At 48.6% G+C, this 22,640-nt stretch overlaps 1 protein-coding gene across 1 annotated transcript in view; it reads right to left on the bottom strand.

Annotated features, from left to right (window-relative positions):
- Positions 1-7,035: 7,035 nt before the first annotated feature.
- LOC141172487 (arylacetamide deacetylase-like 3) overlaps positions 7,036-22,640 on the bottom strand; it is a 47,274-nt gene continuing 31,669 nt past the window's right edge. Inside the window, exon 4 of the mRNA XM_073656749.1 lies at positions 7,036-7,799. Coding sequence (XP_073512850.1) covers positions 7,043-7,799 — 757 coding nt within the window. The 3' untranslated portion in view covers positions 7,036-7,042. The remainder of the gene's footprint in view (positions 7,800-22,640) is intronic.

Below are 22,640 nucleotides of genomic sequence, written 5' to 3'. Positions count from 1 at the left end.
CCTATGCACATTGTGCAGTGGACAAATCTGGAATGTACAGTGATCCTACCAAACTAATATTTGTCATTGGAGGCCCTTGTCACAGGTTGTGCCACATTGTGACTGAGATAGGGGATAAATATTCAATAGAAATGTACTGTCAGTCACCCTGTTTGGCAAAAAAACATGCCTGGCTTGTGCCACATTGTGACTGAGATACGGGATACATATTCAATAGAAATTTACACTGACTGTTGATAACCGACTGATGGCCCTCTGAAAACGTGAATTGAGGGCCACAACTACTACCGTACTCCATCATAGATAATGTTTGTCAAGGGTGACCCTTGTCATGGAATCTTCCTGCACCTATGACACAGCCCCCAAGAGTAATTTTTGGAAATGTGGTGCACATTCTGCACTGGACCAAGTAGTATAGTATCAAGATGTCTTATATAATCTGGGGAATATTGACAATCAAAATCTCTGAGCCATTTGGAGACGCTTCTCCAACCCATCCTGACAGGGGGGCACCATATATCCTTTGTCCATTGACTTGCACAAGTGATATATTTGAGCTTGTCATCCAGTTGACTAGTGCATCTTTATTTTTCCGGTTCACAGACTTCAGCCAAACCTGAGGATCGCAGGCCGAACTCACTGCTACCTTCTAGTACTCCATGTCTCTTGGCCTTTTTCTCTGTAGTCTCGGCCCTTAAATGAGTTAAATAATAGAATAAGGGCCCTACAATATGAATAAGTGAGGTCACTCTCAAATGTACACAAGAGGTGACTAGCCCAAGGGATGGGGATAACTCGGTACCCGGGCCTTTGCTTGGCCTTAGGGATGTCGCGGTGGTCGGCTCCCGGGCCCGTACCCTGGGGTCACTCTTTAAAAAGGTTGGTAGATTAAATGAAAGTTTGTGACGCCACCTGTGGTATCTAGTGAGATTCACCAGCGCTGCGGCAGTCCGCTGAGGCCGATGATAAGGCAGCTCGGTGGTATAGCTCCCCACAGGTGGAGCTAGGCCTCAGGGCAGCGTATGTAGAGGGGAGTGCAGGATGAAGAGGCCAGCCGAGCCTACGGAAAGACAGGCAAACACACACAGTTCTCTTCAGTACCTTTTACTGATGGAATTCAGGCACATCCCGGAGCACTGTAGGGTGAAGGGTGCATTGCCGGATTCTCCCCCAGGGAGCGGGGATAGGGCCTCCTGATTCTTGTCTTTGTGTGGTAAGTTTCTGACCTGCCTGGAGCTAGGCCTAACTTTGTCTCTGTCCTACACTGGCTGACGTTGTGGTAGGGCCTTCTCTTGGAGTGCACGCTCCCAGCTTGCGGGGCCTATGTGTCTCCTGGGTCTGTTACGTATCAGCACTTTAGTGATCCTGGGACCTGTAGTCCTCCAGGGATTCCGGTTGTACTTTACTGGGACATAGAGATCCCGGTAACTTCAGACCCGGTGTCCGGTATTCGTTTCGGGGTGAGCCGGTATAGCTCCTCTGCCCCCACTGCTACTAACTCTCGACTCGCCTTCGGCCACACTCAGGCCCTCTCTAGGCTACTCACTAACGGCAGCTTGCCGCACTTCACCGCTCTTAACGGCGTCGGCACGCCTTGGGCTCTAACTGACTAAAGCCACTTGGGTCAGGACTGGGCCTCAGGATTGCTGGAGGCTTAGCTTACCTCACACAGCAACCTGGGTTCTGCTCTGTACACTTGCTCTTTGTGCACTCCAGCCTAGACTCTCTCTACCTAGCTCCACCTCCCCTCTTTATATCCCTAACGGGCTCCCTCTGGTGGTCTGAGGTGGGAGGTGAAGGTGTGTGTGTGCTTAGAGAGCCCTCTGGTGGATGAATCCTTTAATACACCCTCCTAGGATCTGTGGTACCAAGCACAGCTGGGCGCCACAGAGGCACCTCCAAAATTTCTAGAGGCGGGCACTTCAAATTGTATGTTACAGGGTCACACGAGGGCTCTCACAAAACTCACCTTTCCTGCCTACTGCAGGCCCTCTGAACATTTGAATTTAGGGCCGCAGTATCACATGGTGGTGGAGGAGGAGGGTCAAGCCCAACGCTACAATGGGCACATTCCCACTATTTGAGTGTCAATGATGGAGGGACCGCCCAAATGTCTAAGTAACAGCTGTCCCTCCAAAACTCTTATTACAGAGCCACCTGAGGCCTCTCAGATCAAAGATCAACATACCTACTGGTGCGTTCTAGCTGTGCTTGTAAAGTGATGGGGAATAGCGAACTAAAAATGATGTATGACAGAGGGACCTACAAAATGTATAAGTCAAGGCCCTCCCAATTGTAAAAGGCGAAAAAAAGCCATAACAGCATGTGTGAACAAACGCTAAAAGGGATATTTTTTGGCTTCTCTGGTTTATTTAGCCTTATATACAAGTGATTATGCAGGAAAAACAGTTTCTTAACATTTTTGGCCTGTTAAATGAAATCTAGGTTTGGTAGTTGTTCTTATGTGTCTGTAATAGTGGCGTAATACTGCGACAAACTTATTCCCAGAAATGTGGCGCCCTGCTGCGCATTGGTGCCACAGAACCCAGAAGGGTGCATGGATGGACTTCTCCACAAGTGGCCCTCATTACATTCACGCACCTCCACCTTCCACCACATACCATCAGAGGGAGCCCTGATAGGGATATAAAAAGGGAAGGTGGAGCCAGGCAGCTCAGTTGAGTTTGGAGTTCAGAGTCTAGAGTTAGACAGAGGGTGTCTGAGAGCGTGCCGACGCTCGGAGAGCGGTGAAGACGCAGCACGTCAGCAGCCGAGTAGTGAGAGCCCCGAGTGTGGCTGACGGCGAGGAGGAAAGGAGAGGGGAACCAAGGGGGCAGAGGAGCATAGTAAGCTCACCCCGTTATACAAACCGGACACCAGGTCCGAGCCTACACGGACCCTTTACACCCAGTAGGGATAACCGGAATCCCAGGAGGACTACAAGTCCCTGGCAAACCTGAAGCTAGACACATACAGGACCAGGAACCATGAAGGCCCCGACGTCCAGGGAAAGTGGTTACCAACCGGAGGTCCTACTTCTGAGCAGCAGGTGAAGTAAAAGCAGGACACATAATCTAGGCTCAGTTGCAGGCTGGCCAGGAGCATACACAGAGACAGACACGGATCAGGAGGCCCTATACCCGCTCACTGGGGCGAAGTCCAAAAGTGTGCCCTTCACCTGGAGTACCTTGGACCGTACCCAACAATTGCACCAGTAAAGGTAACAAAGCAAATCCCCTGTCTCTGTCCGTTACTTCGGCTGCGTCATCGCTCCCCCTGCACCACAACGCCCAGCGCAACCTGCATCGCTCCCACTGCCATGAGGCCTGCTCCACCTGTGGGGAGCCATTCCATCTCAAGCAGCCCTAACACCTGCCTCAGTGGACTGTCGCACCGCTAGTGATCCTCACCAGGCACCACAGGTGGCATCACGACAAATCCCCTACAAATAACCCCTTTTTGCACTGACCGCCCTGGGTCACGGACCGGGCCAGCCACCGTGATATCCCCCGCAAGCAGCCATAAGGCCTGGCAACCGAGTAACCCAAGGCCCTGGGGGCGCGTCAGGTAGTTGTTCTTATGAGTCTGTAATAGTGGCGTAATACTGTGACAAACTTATTCCCAGAAACCATATGTGAGTCAGAAATGCATGCAGACACATTCTCCAGGCTCTTCCCATTCTGTTCCATCACGTTCCCATCCATTTCAGCCTTTTCCTCAGGCCCCCAGAGCCCTTTGTAGGGTCCAGCAGAAAATTACTCGCATTTCCCATTGACTTACATTGTACTCGCTATTCGGAACGAATACGCAATCATTACAAAGTACTCGTTACGAGTATAGCGATTACGAATATTACGCTACTTGCTCATCACTGATCATGAGCAATCTCTGGAGGTCTATGCCCAGTATGGGGAGGCCAACACTAAATACATGATAGCTGGGGCCCTTGTGCAGATTTTGGATTGGGGCCCCGAAGCCAGGGAATGGTTTTGCTGCCAAACACCTTAACCTTTTATCTGCTTTCAGCACTTTGCCCTATTTTCTCAGACGCAGTCATACTTGGGCTTCATCTATTCTTTTCTACTATTAGTAGGCCAGAATTGTCTAATTCTCCATGGCAACCAATCAGATCTTCATTTCTTTTTTAAAAAAAAACATCTGTGGAATAGGTTGCTATGGACAATTAGGCCTGTTTTGTTATTGGACACTTTTGCTACCATAGATACGAGTCTTTTGAGAAAGACTGGTTGCTATGGATACGTAGTAGCTACAGCCTGGTATATGAAGTTGTCATGTGCGCGGCCTTAGCAACCAGTCTGTCTCAGATGTCTTGAATCTCCTCCACACATTTATTTATCCTTTGCTATATTAACAACCCCTTTAAGAGAACATAATGCAAATAAGGCCACGTTCACACATTCAGTACTTAAAGAGGTTTTTTCACCTCAGTATTGGTAAGCCAAAATTAGGAGTAGAACAATGAGAGGAAAAATATAATAGAAACACGTCACCACTTCTGCATTTTTCACCCATTCCTGATTTTGGCTTACAAATACTGAGGAAAAAAACTCACCAAATCCTAAAAGTGTGAACTTGCCCTAAATATGTATAAACTCTTGAAAATTAAAATCCATACAAAAAATGTTAATCATCTAAATAAAAATGATTTAAATAGATGTACATTAGAGTGCGGTAAAATAGTAATTGCCTCTTTCCAATTATTATTGTACATGTCGTATATATTGTATATTTTTCTTTCCATTTTTAATGCATTTAAAGAGGACCTCCTATCACTTACCATAATTTTTCTTTACTTGTTATAAATGCCGCTGTTCTCCTGAATCTGGCTGTTCTTCTTTGGTTCCTACGCCTCTCCATTCCTGAGATATGGCCCCGTCTTCCCTGTGTATAAATCTGGTCTTGATAACCAAGTGGGTGTGGTTGTCAAGAAGACTCCCACAAAGAAGAGTTGAGGACTACACCCACTTAGCTAGCAAGACTAGACTATTGTACAGGAACAGAGGGTCATATCTCAGGAATGGAGATGTGCAGGAACAAATGAAAAATATCCCCAGATACGGGAAAACAGCGTCATCTACACCAGATAGACAATGACATAATGATGTCAAGTGACAGGTCCTCGTTAAGAAACAAAGTTACCCAACACCAAGATGAGCTATAGCCCCTATCAATATGCAATTACTGCTATTCTGGCAACCCTCTTGCACATATATTATTTTGCTTGGCGGACTCCCTGTCTGGCCGGACATTTCCTCTGTAACTGGTGCAGTAGATATATAATATTACATGGCCTCCATAATACACCAATGGCTCTTACAGATTGCTTCACAAGTTGACCTCAAGCTCTATGCTCCACCCATGAGGTCCATCACCCCAACAGAGCTTCAGTGCACATGCCCGACCGCCGCTCCATGCATGCTCCTCCACGCTGCAGCAAAATCCAGATCTGTCGTGCGGGTTCCTGACAGACATATATTTATCACCTAACCTAGATGATCAATGTTTTTGGAATAATTGGCTGTTCCAACCATTGGAGAAATATTAAAGAGAACCTCTGGATATTATAACACTAACTAATAACATGCTTGTAAAGAGTATTTAATGCTGATGAAATTCTTTCCTTGCTTGTAGAATTTTTGTTTTATAGAAATCCAGCGCTTAAATGTTATGCTAATAAGTGGAGTGGGGTGGGCAACGTACTTACAGCTTTTCTAACTCTCTCCCTATTCCCCACCCACCACCAGCCTCCTGCCTACATGTGCAGTAAGGTCCCGATGACGTTGCAAGAGTTGGACTATCGATCTGCACATGAGCTGCCCCTTCTTAGGGGACGACTCTTTGCAATAATGGTGCTTGTGCAAAATCTCTGGAAGGAGAGGCAGGTCACTGAAGCATGTCAATCAGAGACATGAGACCTGTGCATTGAAACTACAATACAAAGCCAAATAAGTGACACATCCCTGGAATCAGGCTCTCGTGCCCTATATTATGGTACTCTCAGATTAAATAGCAAAAACCTGCTGTCACGGCTGTGTCAGGTTTGACAGACAGTCATTCTGGATCTGACTGTAGAAGGTCGCTGAGCTTGGCCTTGTAGACACTTTCTTGATCCTTTTATCATCCCTCCCTCTCTAGGACCCAGCAGTAATCCTCACCTTCTTCTGCTAATTAATACACCCTTTCTGGATCTTTAAATGCACTCAGTTTCTCCAGAGAGTTGCTGGTGATAGAGTAAATTCCTCTGTTCAGGTTTGAATTCTAGTAGTTGGCTAGATTCTCCTTGGTTTTCCTTTGTGGATTGTAGTCGTCATTTCTCTGGTGTCTTCTCAAAGCTAAGTGTATCTCCTTGTATGTGTCCGTTGTTTGTCTTTAGTTGCAGCTCACCCCTCCCCCTTCTTATCTAGGGCCTTGCTCTAGGGTCAGCCAGGGCTAAGGTATCCTGCTCGGAGATAGGCGGGAAACATGTTTAGGGACAATAGGGGAGTCAGGGAGTTGTTAGATCTGTTTAGGGGTCTCCACTCCACCTTTCCCTAGTTGCTGGGCTTTCCCCTTTTCCCATGATCATATGCTGGGTTCTTCCCATACCTGGCATGACACCTGCTGACAGATTTCCTTTAAGCATACTACATACAGTGCGTTTTTTTGTGTCATTTGACTTCACTTTTGGTGCATTTATTTGATTACTGACATATTTTACAAAATGCAGCATTGTCTAGGTGTGCTACTTTTTTCCATGTTTTTTTTATAGGCTTCTACATAGGATTGGAAAAAAATGGATTTTACAACTGTCTGCCTAAAGAAATCCTGCCAATAACACATAAAAAATATGCATGAAAATCTCACCGTTTCTTACAAAGCAAACAAAACTTTAAAAAAATTTATGAAGAAAACCATAGTAAGATAAATAATTTAGCAAAATAATACAATTTTGAAATACACCTCATGACAAAAACCCAAAATAAAGAACATGTAAGATATTGTGTTATTTTATACACAAACAATTCATCACTCATACAAGGTCTCAAAGGTTTTTAATGTAAGTGATAATATTATCCATAGCCAACTTTCCAGACACCACATCAGAATGATTAAATAGGATGACAACTCCGTGGAAGCCATCTTCAACATGATACCATGTGACCGGGACTCCATTGTCCTCCAGTCTTTTCTTGTATAGTATCCCATCATCGCGGAGAACATCAAACTCACATGTTAGTATGTAGGCCTGTGGTAGTTGTCGGATAACAGCATCATCGGAGAGCAATGGAGAACATGGAAGGTCAAGAGTTATCTTAACTTTCTCATAAACATCTTTATTAAAGGGCGCCATGATGTGAGGTTTGTAGCCTTTGACCTTAAATTCTTCAGAACTCAACCACTTACTTAATTTTTGTCTTATCTCAGGAGGAACATGGCTGCCTTTCATCAGTTCTTTTGACAAAGATGAATCACCACCTATGTATTTCATTGTGCAGTATAAAGCAAAGTTTTGGAGCAACAAAGGGACCATCTTGTTTTGTTGGTACGAGGGTGAATTGAAGTCCACCATCTGGAGCACTGGGTACAACATCACCTGGGCAAGGGGCTTTGGAAGATCTGATCTACCCACAAGAGCTTGGCAAACGCCAGCTGTAAGATTGCCCCCGGCACTGTCTCCACATATTATAACAGAAGAAGGATCGACTCCATGATCTTGCGCCGTCTTCAGAAAGTGAACTGTGGCCAAGACACAGTCATCAAAAGCAGCCGGACATCTGTGTTTTGGGGCCAGGCGGTACCTAAAATGAATGATTTCAAAAAGATCATTGGGTCTTTGATATGGGAAACAACAGTCAATATCTGGATAATAGGGACCACCATTTGCATTGATTAAAATCTTTACTTAGTTCCCCCAGTTTGGATATACTTTATGGTATTAATTAAAGTAATTCCCAGTGGTCTATTGGCAATGACACATTACCAAGCTACATCCTCCAGATTGAGAGATAGTGTTGTAGATACTCTCTGCCCTAAGCAATAGATGTGGGTGAAGAATCGGGTCCTTCTCTTAAAAAATGTTTTAATATGGTAAATGGGCAGGGGCTGTCCAAAGCAGACAACACTTTTGATAACATTATTTAGGAACTATAAAAGTAAATACAGAGATGATTAATTTTTGCAACCAATCATGTTGCAGACTTTGGGTCCTATTCATCATGCAGATTTTTTTGCTTGAAATGTCCTGGCCACTTTTAGAAAAGAAGACCGAGCTCAAGTTGGGCAGGCCATTGCTAAGAGCACCTGACAAATTTTGTCATAATTTCCACCACAAAAGTGTTGTAAATTTCTACAGAAATGTACTTCAGAGTGGCCTTTCTGGCGATGACGTACGGCACTTGAAAAATGGACCAAATTCATTAAAGAGTGATCCAAAACCAAAGTTGAATTTAATCCTGAATTTCTATATTTGTAATCTAATAATCTGATCACTTTTCTAACATACTTTAATTAAAAATTCCCTACTGTTCCTTCTCTACTATCTTCCTGCTTTTTTTTCCCCATTCTGATTATGTTTTGTTTGAGAATCCCCAGTGCATTCTGGGATACTCAAACAGGATGTCATCAGGTGGCCAGTGCTGCAGTCACTTCCTCTTATTCACCAGTATACTGTATATAAAGCAAATGGTCAGTTATAGACAACCTTTGATTAACCACATTAAAGGGCTGTTCAACCTTCCCCTTCTCAATCACTACCCCCTTATAAAATAGCAGCTATATTCACCTCCAGTGCAGGCGCTGTTCCAGCGGTGTCCGCACTGGCTTTCCTGGGACTCACATGACATAGTTATGTCACGCAATCCCTGAAGCCAATCAGCGACATCTTCACTCTCCTTTCCTTAGGACAAATCAGACATCCGGAGGAAGTGAGAGAGCAGCCACAGCTCTGATTTACTCCGTATGTCTGATTTTTCCAAAGGAGGGAAGAGAGAAGCGGTCGCTGATTGTTATGTCACAGAAGCCCTGCAGCCAATGTCACGTGAGACCAGCCAGTGCCAACACCGCTGGAACATAATGATATCTATTTGTATATACTATTGAGTAATTACCAGTTATATTCAATCTGTTATAGTAAACATTAACCAAACATTAATTATTGATTACTATACATTTTGCAAATCAAAAAATATATTGAATTCGAAGAAAACATAAACAATATAGAAAATGTCCACAGTTCCAATGAGATCACCTCTTTCAATATCAAATCACATTGTAATACCTTGAACATCATATTGTTTATGTAATAATCACCAACTAGAGGTTCTTATGTTGAGGTAACTTCTATATTATGTCTGAAGAAATCATATAGAGAGGAGAAAGAAAAAGAGAGAGAAAAGACATAGGGATGGGGAGGGGGGTGGTTCCTTATGCCCATGTAGCTGATTATGAGCACAATCACATAAATCTGTTGAAACTATTAAAACGGTATGAAAATCATGTGAATCCTGAAACAGAATCCATCCGCTCCAAACCCTTCTGAATTTATCGTTGGTTCCATTACATTCTGCAGAAAGTTCTTCCATTCTACATAAATTCACCATTTCATTGTACCAATCCAATATGTTAGGTCGGTTTTTTAGTTTCCAAAACCGCGGGATTACAGTCCGTGCCGCTGTAAAACAAATTCGACAAAAGGTCTTTCTTTTGAGTACCTATTGAAGAAGGAAGAATTGACAGGAGTGCTATGTGGTGAGACCTTGTTACTCTGTTACCTGTGATACTTTGGTAATTATCAAATACCTTCTCCCAAAATGGTTTAATTCTTGAACAGTCCCACCAGATATGAATCATGGAACCCATTTCACATTCATATCTCCAATACATTTCTGACATTGTAGGGAATATTGCATGTAATTTAGAAGGGTAGTGATACTGTAGCATTACAGCCACGCTCCTGGCCCGGCGTCTTCTGGCCTCCCTGCTGCTGGTTCACACAGCTTCCCGGGTACTGTGCTTAGAGCGCTTGCTCCCTCCCTCTTAAAGGGGCAGTGCGCGCCGTCCTAAAAAGTCCCCGGCCAATGGCCGGAAGACTTTCCCTATTTAAAGCACCTCCTCCAATATGGAGGCGCCCGTGCAAGGTTGTTGCTCTGTGATTCTTACTGTTGCTTCAGCCCTCAGGTCCCTCTGCAAGTCAGTCCTGTCCGCCAGTCTGTTCTCCAGTTCAGTCTGCCAGTCTGACTACTATCCAGCCAAACAGTCTGTCTACAGTCCAGTACGCCAGCCTGTCTATGGGCTCTACCCGCCTGCTTAACTGGAAGCACCTACCTGTTACCTGCCGTGCCCACCAGCCTGCTTACCTGGAAGCACCTGCCTGTTACCTGCCGTGCCTGCCAGCCTGTCTACCTGGAGCACCTGCCTGTTACCTGCTGTGCCCGCCAGCCTGCTTACCCGGAGCACCCGTCTGGCTATCAGCCGAATCAGCCTGCCTGTCTACCCGGACCACCCGTCAGCCTGCCTACCGTGCTCATCCACTGTACCGGTCAGTTCCTGCCATCTGACCGGTGGGAGTCACCTGCTCTCAAACAAGGTCGGACCCAGAGTGGCACCTGGTCCCCCTGCTCAGTCCCTCCCTGGTTCACGGAGTCGATTGAGCCACGGTGCGACCTTGGTCAGGCCGAGTAGGTATTTAGTCACGCCCCTCTGGTCCCTCCTTTCACCTGAGCACAGAGGTTCCACCACCCGGATCCGTAAAAGATACCATTGTGTAAGTATTTTATAGTTCTTCTCTTGTGAACTCCCAGCATTAGTGAGCTTATGTGTGAAGAGAAACCCTTTTGCCCATTCAAGAGGGGACAAATTAATAATAAGTCCCTCTCCCATGCTCGCTGATATGCCAGCTTCTCCGTTCCCTCCTCTCTACTCAATCCCTCATAGATCACAAAAATAGCATGAGTCTGTCCATTTTCCTGAAGGAACATGTTCTCAAAGAAGGTGTAGTTTGAGAGCGAATTTCCATTCGGGTTATGTGCTACTAGGAAGGATTGTATTTGCAAGTATTCAAACCATTTGATTTTCACATTTGGAGACTTTGCTTGTAAAGATACAAAGGAAGGTATCATACCATTTTCCAATATTTGAAACAATCGGGTGTCCTCCACTACCCTCCAACCGAGGAAGGACCAGCGTAGATATCCAGGTAGAAAGGAAGGGTTATAAAATATTGATGTGAGTGGACTAATAGTTTTATCTGGAAACACTTTTTTCCTCAGGACATGCCATGTTCTAAGTGTTTCCCTAGTTAATTTGCACTTGACCAAGGTCACTGAGTCTTCTTGACACCATGATAGATGTCGTAGAGGGACTTCTAAGCCTTCCTGTTCCACTCCCACCCATCGTTTAGTGTCTGCATAAAAGTGCCAATCTAGGATCCTCAGAATGGCAGAGGCCTGAAAATATCTCTTGAAATTTGGAAGGCTTACACCACTCAATGATTTATGACGAGAGAGTGACTGTGTAATGCACACGCCCGGGCTGAGCGGCGTGTGCGTGTGATTCCACTGGACCGTGCCGGAGAGTGAATGCCTGGAGGGGCGTAACTAGGTATTCACCCGATCCGACCAGGGTCGCACGACGGCATACGACGCCAGTGCACCCAGGAGGAACCGAGCAGAGGGACCAGGTGCTACTCCAGGACAGACCCCGGACACGGCTGTTGACCCACACAGGGGAATACAGGAACAGACTGGTTAGGCTGGCACACAGACTGGTGGGAATAGGCAGGCACGACTGGTATGCGGGCAGGCGGGTATGCAGGCAGGGGGGTACAGGCAAGCACGGCTAGAGTGCAGACAGGAAGGCACTAGCAGGTAGGAACACAGGCGGGATAGGACCCAGTACACACTGGGACTCTGGAACAGAACCGCAGATGTGGCAGACAAACACAGCAGAGTGAGGCCGCCCAGAGAGGTGAGCGAGAGCAGGGCAGGACAAGACCGCCTGGAGCGGTGAGTAAGAGCAGAGCAGGACGAGACCGCCTGGAGCGGTGAGCAAGAGCAGAGCAGGACGAGACCGCCTGGAGCGGTGAGCAAGAGCAGAGCAGGACGAGACCGCCTGGAGCGGTGAGCAAGAGCAGAGCAGGACGAGACCGCCTGGAGCGGTGAGCAAGAGCAGAGCAGGACGAGACCGCCTGGAGCGGTGAGCAAGAGCAGAGCAGGACGAGACCGCCTGGAGCGGTGAGCAAGAGCAGAGCAGGACGAGACCGCCTGGAGCGGTGAGCAAGAGCAGAGCAGGACGAGACCGCCTGGAGCGGTGAGCAAGAGCAGAGCAGGACGAGACCGCCTGGAGCGGTGAGCAAGAGCAGAGCAGGATGAGACCGCCTGGAGCGGTGAGCAAGAGCAGAGCAGGACGAGACTGCCAGGAGCGGTGAGCAAGAGCAGAGCAGGACGAGACCGCCAGGAGCGGTGAGCAAAGGAGTCAGAGCGGAGCGAGACTGAGCAGGGGGGACAGGGCTCTGTTCACACAGAACAGACAGGAAGGGAAAGGCAGAGCCAGATACCCACAAGGTACTTGCAGTGAAGTAGCGAGTGGACCACAAACACACAAACGGGAGTACAGAGACAACAAGCAGGAGTTAGGTACAAGTTCAGACTCTGCGGAAAAAGGAAAGGAACGGACATAGAGGCAAAACAGGTAAAGGATAGGAGAGAGTTCAGACTGGAACTGAGTGTACGGAAGAGACCGACACTGCAGCGGGATACAGGAGCGGGTCTGGGAATACGGCCCCCAGAGAGGCAGGACGAACAGGCAAGGAGCGTGTTCAGACAGGACAGACAAGATACAGGAGCGGGTCTAGGTAATCGGCCCCTAGAAGGCGGGAGGAACAGGCTAGGAGCGAGTTCAGACAGGACAGACAAGATACAGGAGCGGGTCTAGGTAATCGGCCCCTAGAAGGCGGGAGGAACAGGCTAGGAGCGTGTTCAGACAGGCCTGGAAATACAGCCTCCAGGAAAGGCAGACAAGAGAACACAGAAGGGGACCTGGCACCTTCAGAGTGCAAGCACACACTGAATGAAACACAATGCTCAGGCAGGGATTGATTGGAGCAGCTGGTTTATATACCAGGTGACAGACAGCAATAGGCTGAGGACGCACAAGGGGTGTGACCCACAGCAGGTACAAAAAGCAGGAAGTGATCGGGCGCCGCCCTTAAGCAGCAGAAACAGACACAAACAGACAGCATGGAGGGAAGCCAGAGAGACATTCTGGACTGGAGATCAAGTGCGCGCTCTTGCACAGTGGGAGATGGACCACCATGCAAGGGCGCCGCCAGGTATGTTACAGTACCCCCCCCTTACTCCCCCTCTTCTTCAGGCCTGCCAGAATCTTCCGCAGGGAATTCGAGGGCCAATCCTTCACTTTAAGGAGATCACTCCCACTGTCCACAGGAAAAACTGGTCTCATCTGGTTAGCTAGGATGCTACCTCCTATCCAGTCATCCTCAGCAACAGACGAAACGGGTGGAGTACCAGGAACAGCACACAAGGAAGTCTCTCTCCACATATTTTCAGGTGGCACCCCAGAGGGTACAGGAGACAACTGGAAGTCCTCCACCGGGTTGGAGGGGAGCAGAGACTTGGGGGTAAACTCTGCTTCGAGGTACATCTTGTCAAGCTCACAGGAAGAAATAGACGGGTTATCAGGTACAGGATGAGGAAAAATCACTGTCTCTTTGTTATCTGGTGGTACCCCGGAGGATTCAGGAAACAACTGGAGGTCCTCCGCCGGGTCAGAAGAGTGCAGAGGCTCGGAGAAAACATCTGCTTCAGAGTACACTAGGTCGGACTCACTGGACGAAGCAGGCGAGGTATTGGGTACCGAGTATAGGAAAGTCTCTGTCCATTCACCACCAGGTGGCACCCCGAAGGGTTCTGGAGACAACTGGAGGTCCTCCGCCCGGTCGGAGGGGTGTAGAGACTCGGGAGTAACCTCTGCTTCGGAGTACACTAGGTTGGACTTACTGGACGAAGCGAGCGAGGTATCAGGTACAGAGTATAGGAGAGTCTCTGTCCTTTCGCTACCAGGTAGCACCCCGAAGGGTTCTGGAGACAACTGGAGGTCCTCCGCCTGGTCAGAGGGGTGTAGAGACTCATGGGTAACCTCTGCTTCAGAGTACACTAGGTTGGACTCACTGGACGAAGCGAGCGAGGTATCAGGTACAGAGTATAGGAGAGTCTCTGTCCTTTCGCTACCAGGTAGCACCCCGAAGGGTTCCGGAGACAACTGGAGGTCCTCCGCATGGTCGGAGGGGTGTAGAGACTCATGGGTAACCCCTGCTTCAGAGTACACTAGGTTGGACTCACTGGACGAAGCGAGCGAGGTATCAGGTACAGAGTATAGGAGAGTCTCTGTCCTTTCGCTACCAGGTAGCACCCCGAAGGGTTCTGGAGACAACTGGAGGTCCTCCGCCTGGTCGGAGGGGTGTAGAGACTCATGGGTAACCTCTGCTTCAGAGTACACTAGGTTGGACTCACTGGACGAAGCGAGCGAGGTATCAGGTACAGAGTATAGGAGAGTCTCTGTCCTTTCGCTACCAGGTAGCACCCCGAAGGGTTCTGGAGACAACTGGAGGTCCTCCGCCTGGTTGGAGGGGTGTAGAGACTCATGGGTAACCCCTGCTTCAGAGTACACTAGGTTGGACTCACTGGACGAAGCGAGCGAGGTATCAGATACAGAGTATAGGAGAGTCTCTGTCCTTTCGCTACCAGGTAGCACCCCGAAGGGTTCTGGAGACAACTGGAGGTCCTCCGCCTGGTCGGAAGGGTGTAGAGACTCGGGGGTAACTACCACTTTGGGGTACCCATTGTCAGGCTCACAGGACGGAGCGGACAAAGTATCGAGTACCAGGTGTAGAGAAGTCTCTCTCCATTTGTCATCGAGTGGTATCCCGGAGGATTCAGGAGGCAACTGGGGGTCCTCCGCCAGGTAGTAGAGGTGCACAGACTCTGAGGTAATCACAGCTTCGGAGCATCCTTGGACATACACACCGGTTAAAGTGGGTGAAGCATCTGATGCCGGGTGCAGGAAGTTCTCCTGTGTGGAGTCTGGATGGGCAGTAGTCTCTTCGGGCAGGAGAACTGGTGCACTACCCACGCACATTACCCGTTGGGGCTTCTCTGGGATACAGGGAGATGAAGCTTCAGTAGGGACTTCAAGGTTGGGGTCAGGAGGTCTCAGGGAGGACAGACCCTGGCGTGACGGCTTGCCTCTACGTCTAGCACGTCTGGACTGCCTCTTGAGGTTGGGAGAAGTATTCCGGAGAGCGTAGTCACCCTGTGAGGATTCTGGGTGGGCAGTAGTCTCATTGGGCTGGAGGACTATTGCGCTACCCACACACATTACCCATCGGGGCTGCTCCGGGATATTGGGAAGTGAAGCTTCAGCAGGAGCCTCCGGGTTAGGATCATCGAAGACCATTAGAAAGGCCACCAGGAAGGCCATTATGTCCAGGACAATAGGATCCTGTGTTTCCCATAGGGGGTTGATCCATTCCAAGGCATCACCCGCTAGGTTAGACATAATGAATGCCACCTTAACCCGATCGGTGGGAAAACATAGAGGGTAGAACTTGAAGTGTAGCATGCATTGCTCCACAAATGCACGACTTTGTCTTGGATCCCCATAGTAACGTGGCGGATCCGCAGGAACGAGAGCAGATAGATCCATCTGGACGGGTGCGTAATAGCCAGGAACTCAGCTAGAGAAAAAAAAATTGTATTTATTTATTTTTAATGCATGTATTCGCTGGAAAACGTCTCAGAGAGCGAAGGCCGTGGGGCTCAACGGGAACCATGGCCTGAGCATGCTGTAATGCACACGCCCGGGCTGAGCGGCGTGTGCGTGTGATTCCACTGGACCGTGCCGGAGAGTGAATGCCTGGAGGGGCGTAACTAGGTATTCACCCGATCCAACCAGGGTCGCAAGACGGCATACGACGCCAGTGCACCCAGGAGGAACCGAGCAGAGGGACCAGGTGCTACTCCAGGACAGACCCCGGACACGGCTGTTGACCCACACAGGGGAATACAGGAACAGACTGGTTAGGCTGGCACACAGACTGGTGGGAATAGGCAGGCACGACTGGTATGCGGGCAGGCGGGTATGCAGGCAGGGGGGTACAAGCAAGCACGGCTAGAGTGCAGACAGGAAGGCACTAGCAGGTAGGAACACAGGCGGGATAGGACCCAGTACACACTGGGACTCTGGAACAGAACCGCAGATGTGGCAGACAAACACAGCAGAGTGAGGCCGCCCAGAGAGGTGAGCGAGAGCAGGGCAGGACAAGACCGCCTGGAGCGGTGAGTAAGAGCAGAGCAGGATGAGACCGCCTGGAGCGGTGAGCAAGAGCAGAGCAGGACGAGACCGCCTGGAGCGGTGAGCAAGAGCAGAGCAGGACGAGACCGCCTGGAGCGGTGAGCAAGAGCAGAGCAGGACGAGACCGCCTGGAGCGGTGAGCAAGAGCAGAGCAGCACGAGACCGCCTGGAGCGGTGAGCAAGAGCAGAGCAGGACGAGACCGCCTGGAGCGGTGAGCAAGAGCAGAGCAGGACGAGACCACCTGGAGCGGTGAGCAAGAGCAGAGCAGGACGAGACCGCCTGGAGCGGTGAGCAAGAGCAGAGCAGGACGAGACCGCCTGGAGCGGTGAGCAAGAGCAGAGCAGGACGAGACCGCCTGGAGCGGTGAGCAAGAGCAGAGCAGGACGAGACCGCCTGGAGCGGTGAGCAAGAGCAGAGCAGGACGAGACCGCCAGGAGCGGTGAGCAAGAGCAGAGCAGGACGAGACCGCCAGGAGCGGTGAGCAAAGGAGTCAGAGCGGAGCGAGACTGAGCAGGGGGGACAGGGCTCTGTTCACACGAAACAGACAGGAAGGGAAAGGCAGAGCCAGATACCCACAAGGTACTTGCAGTGAAGTAGCGAGTGGACCACAAACACACAAACGGGAGTACAGAGACAACAAGCAGGAGTTAGGTACAAGTTCAGACTCTGCGGAAAAAGGAAAGGAACGGACATAGAGGCAAAACAGGTAAAGGATAGGAGAGAGTTCAGACTGGAACTGAGTGTACGGAAGAGACCGACACTGCAGCGGGATACAGGAGCGGGTCTGGGAATACGGCCCCCAGAGAGGCAGGACGAACAGGCAAGGAGCGTGTTCAGACAGGACAGACAAGATACAGGAGCGGGTCTAGGTAATCGGCCCCTAGAAGGCGGGAGGAACAGGCTAGGAGCGAGTTCAGACAGGACAGACAAGATACAGGAGCGGGTCTAGGTAATCGGCCCCTAGAAGGCGGGAGGAACAGGCTAGGAGCGTGTTCAGACAGGCCTGGAAATACAGCCTCCAGGAAAGGCAGACAAGAGAACACAGAAGGGGACCTGGCACCTTCAGAGTGCAAGCACACACTGAATGAAACACAATGCTCAGGCAGGGATTGATTGGAGCAGCTGGTTTATATACCAGGTGACAGACAGCAATAGGCTGAGGACGCACAAGGGGTGTGACCCACAGCAGGTACAAAAAGCAGGAAGTGATCGGGCGCCGCCCTTAAGCAGCAAAAACAGACACAAACAGACAGCATGGAGGGAAGCCAGAGAGACATTCTGGACTGGAGATCAAGTGCGCGCTCTTGCACAGTGGGAGATGGACCACCATGCAAGGGCGACGCCAGGTATGTTACAGTCTGTATGTTTATGCGAGGTTTAATCTTACCCCAAATGAATTTAATTATAGCTGACCTTAGTTTAAGAAATAAACTAGGGGAGGAGAGATCGGGACTGTTTAAAAAATGTACAAGAAACGAGGCAAAATGTCCATTTTGATGGCGTTCATACTTCCAAACCAAGGTAGCTTCAATTTACCATATTTCAATAGATTTCCATATGTTCTATTCAGTAAAGCTTGATGGTTAAGCTCAAATAATTTATTAGGATTCGAGGGAATATGGACCCCTAAATATTTCAATGATTCTTTCTGCCATTTAAATGGAAATTTAGTCAGAACTTGTGAGACTTCAGTCTGTGGGAGAGATACAGTATGTTCAAGGTCTCTGATTTAGAGTAATTGACTTTAAAATTACTGACTGATCCAAACCTATCAAATTCTTTTAGAATCATTGGAAATGTTATTTGTGCTTGGGATATGTGGCGCCCCTGAGGGTTCGGTCGCCACAGAGGTACTGCATCTCACCCAGAGGTGTGGTATCTCACTCTCAGGTAAGGAAGGAGTACAGCTCAGGACCCTAACACCTGCATTCACTACACCACATTTCCGGGGGACAGGACGAGATTGCTCCTACGGGAGAGCACAGTCCCTGGTCCCTGGCTGGAGTGGGGGGAACCACCTAGAGAGGGGGAACCATGTAGTGGATGGGGTTGAGGACGTAGATCCTGGGAGCACTTGTAGAAGGAGGTATAAAAGAAAGGAACCATCTTAGAAGTTGAGACTAGTGAGAGGAGAAGTGACAGGAGCAGAGGCTCTGTAGGAGCTCTGCTCCAGAGGCGGGCCTAGCAACTAGGGCCCAAGTCTGAGAGGAGAAAGAGGAGAAGTGAAGAGGAGAGGGAGCAGGAGAAAGGCTCCAGGAATAGAAGAGAAGGGATCCTAGGGGTACGGGCAGTGCTGGAGGCCACCCGTATGCCCGAATCTACAAGACAGTGGAAGGATCAAGCCGCAGAGGGGACCGGCCCCTTAACTATCACGGATACTTCAAGTCCATCTAGCAACCGTAGGTGGCTGCACTTTCAGGGTGCAGACATCCATCACCACAGTTAATACTCGCCGAGAAGGTGGCCACAGAGGGTCCAGGGGACTGCAGGTCGCCCGACAAGACCCGAGGCTACCGAATTGGGACACTGACTGTGAGGCGCAGGCCAGGAGGGAGAGAGCCAGCGCAGGAAGTCGACTGAGGAAGGTACACAGAGAGGGGTCCTGTGAAGTGCTCTGGAAATACCTGAGGGTGGACTGAACCCCACTCTGAGTAAGCGCAGGACGACGTGGGAAGTTATGATCTGCAGTGATAACTTGGAAAGCAACAACTGTGAGTAAAGACCCTGGGACTGCATTATCTTGTCTCTGTGTTCCTTGCTGCAACAGCACTCACTGCACTGGGACGCGCTGCACAACCACCATCATCCACATATACACTGCCCTGAAGCTAACTCTTCCTGTGGGGAGTTATATCACCCTTGCTGCCAAGACCACCAGCTTCAGAGGACTGTTCCGCAGCGGCGGACTCTATTAGCCGCATTCCACAGGTGGCGTAGTCGGACATTTACACCTATACATACCCCTTGGATTGACCGCCCTGGGCCACGGACTGGGTCACCGCCACAGTGACTACAACCCCCAGCATCTACCGGCCTGGCACCGGGTACCCCACGGCCCAGGGGGCGCGTCAGATATATAGAGAAGTAAATCATCTGCATACAGAGCTGATTTATAAGACTTAGATCCCACTTTGTATTCGTGAATATTGGGATTATTTCTGAGAGCAATGGCCAGATGCTCCATTACCACTACATATAGCAATGGAGATAGGGGGCACCCTTGTCTAGTTCTATTGTTAATTGCAAATGGAGCAGAAAGAGAATTATTTACTCTCACTCTTGCTGTTGGGCTATTATATAGCGTCATAATTTTCTGTAGGTAGCAAGGGCCCAAGCCTATCTGTTTCAAGGCTTCCTCCATGAACCCCCAGTGAACTCTATCGAAAGCCTTCTCTGTGTCTATAGATAGAAGACCTAGTTGAGTGGACCTAGTTTTTGCTTTAGAAATAATGAGTAGTGTCTTAATGGTATTGTGCCTAGCTTCTCGTCCTTTGACAAAGCCTACTTAATCATTATTAACTAAAGAGGGGAGTAAAGGAGTTAACCTATCAGCCAAGATTTTTGAAAATAATTTAATATCTATATTTAATAAAGAGATTGGTCTAAAATTAGCAATTATTTACCTGGCTTGGGGAGAACACTAATATGTGCCGCTAGACATTGAGGGACAAATCCAGTATTTCCATCAATTGCATTAAAGGTTTTAGCCATTATTGGAGAGAGTTGCCCTCTAAACGGTTTGTAAAATGCCGGCGTAAAGCCATCTGGGCCAGGGCATTTACCTGACGGGGAGGCTCGTATCGCAGAATCAATTTCTTCTATGGATATCACCTCTTCCAGAGTTTGCACCAAAGGGATTGAGGTTTGATCAGAAGCATGTGTTTGGATAAAAGTCAATAGCCTATTTTAACTCTGATTCACACAGACCATCTTTGATAAGGTTATCATTCAATCTCCAAGTCCAAGAGCATTGAGCTAGGGATGGAAGAGATAGTGTCAGAAAAACTGGAGCGTGGTACGACCACAAAGTATCTCCGATTGTGGTCTCGGGTTGCCAGGACAAAGCGTGATGCCTCAAAAGAAAGAGGTCTATGCGACTATATGAATTATGAATATGCGAAAAATAATTGTAATCCTTACCCTGAGTGTTCATTAGCCAAACATCGGTCAGTTGGAGGGCATGGAGGGCCCTTTTCAAAGATCGAAGCTGTCTCACTTGAACTGTTCCCCTACCTAAAGAGGTATTGACTTTTGGGTTCATGGTAAAACTGAAGTCTCCTCCTGCAATAAACGGTACTTTCTGAGAAATTAGACAATGCGGTTAAGAACGCGCGACATGCAATTGTGGCGCACCAGCGGGTTCAGTCGCCACAGAGTTGCTGCATTTCACCCAGAGGTGTGGTATCCAACTCTCAGGTAAGGATGGAGTACTGCTCGGGACCCTAACACCTGCATCCACCACTACACTACTCCAGACCAGCAGGAGGGGCAAGATGCATGTGTACAATGCTGAGCCCTGTCCCTGGTTGGAAGTGGGGGGGGGGGCAAGAGAGGGGGAACCAAGTAGTGGGTGTGGGTGGAGGAAGCAGCACAGGGAGCACTTCAGCAGGAGTATAAAAAGGGGAGCCATCTTGAGAGAGGGAGTCAGAGTCCAGTCAGAGAGTTCAGTGAGGAGAGAGTGTTGGAGCAGGAGCTCTGTAGGAGCTCTGCTCAGAGAAGAGGGCCTAGACAGAGAGGACCAGGAGGACAGGCTGAAGAGGAAGGGAGCAGAGGAAGTGATGATCCCAGGGGCACGGCGAGTGCAGAAGCCACCCGTGCGCCCGAATCTACAGGAACGTGGAGGGATCAGGCCGCAAAGGGGACCAGCCACTAACTAGTGGAGAACTACAAGGCTCAGCTAGCCCTTTTACAGCCTGTGCCGTATTTGTACGCACAAGGCTGTAACCCCCGGTTCAGTCAGGGCTCCGGAGCTGAGCCCTCACTGAACCGGGCACATGTCAGCTGATTATTACAGCTGACATGTGCCCGCAACAGCCGCGGGTGGAATCGCGATCCACTCGCGGCTGTTAACATGTTAAATGCCTCTGTCAATCTCTGACAGCGGCATTTAACATCGCCGCGCCGGAAGCGCGTCACTTACCCCGCCCATCGGTGACCCCGTCACGTGATCACGGGTCACTGATGCATGGGCATGACAACCCTGGGTCTGCAGCAAGTTGTCATGAGCTGATCGCTATGAGCGCCACCTAGTGGTCGGCGCTCATAGCACAGGACCATTTCTGCTGCATAGAGGTAATCTGCTGATCATTTCTATGTAGCAGAGGCGATCAGACAAGTGCTGCTTCTAGTCTCCTATGGAGACTATAGAAGCAAGCAAAAAGTGGGAAAAAAATGTTTTTAAAAATATTTAAAACATTAAAAAAAATATAAAAGTTTAAATCACCCCCCTTTCGCCCCATTCAAAATAAAATAATAATAAAAAAAAAAACACATACACATATTTGGTATCGCCGCGTTCAGAATCGCCTGATCTATCAATATAAAAAAAGAATTAATCCGATCGGTAAACGGCGTAATGAGAAAAAAATTCTAAACGCCAGAATTACGTTTTTTGATCACCGCAACATTGCAATAAAATGCAATAATAGGCGATCAAAACATCGGATCTACCCCAAAATGGTATCAATAAAAACTTAAGCTTGGTATGCAAAAAATACGTCCTCACCCAGCCCCATATCCCAAAAAATGGAGACGCTGCGGGTTTTGGAAAATGGCGCCATTTTTTTTTTTTTTTTAGCAAAGTTTGGATTTTTTTTTCACCACTTAAATAAAAAAGAACCTATATATGTTTGGTGTCTACGAACTCATAATGACCTGGAGAATAATAATGGCAGGTCAGTTTTAGCATTCAATGAACATGATAAAAAAAATAAAAAAAAACATTGTGGTATTGCACTTTTTTTGCAATTTCACCGCACTTGGAATTTTTTTCCCGTTTTCCCATACATGATATGGTAAAACTAGTAATGGCGTTGAAAAGTACAACTCGTCCCGCAAAAAATAAGCCCTCACATGGCCATATTGACCAAAAAATAAAAATGCTATGGCTCTGGGAACAAGGGGAGCAAAAAACGAAAATGCAAAAACTGAAAATCCCAGGGTTGCGAAAGGGCTAGAAACCGGAGGCTACTGTACTTTCAGGGTGCAGCTGCTCACAACCGCAACTACATCGCTAAAAAGGTAGCCACATAGGATTCAAGGGACTGCAGGT

The sequence above is a fragment of the Phyllobates terribilis genome, unplaced genomic scaffold (genome assembly GCF_046119375.1).
Source record: "Phyllobates terribilis strain yellow unplaced genomic scaffold, ASM4611937v1 Scaffold_12__6_contigs__length_324123572, whole genome shotgun sequence".
NCBI classification, from domain to species: Eukaryota; Metazoa; Chordata; class Amphibia; order Anura; family Dendrobatidae; genus Phyllobates; species Phyllobates terribilis.
The sequence above is the reverse complement of the archived record's forward strand: the minus strand, read 5'-3'. Positions and strand labels throughout refer to the sequence as shown.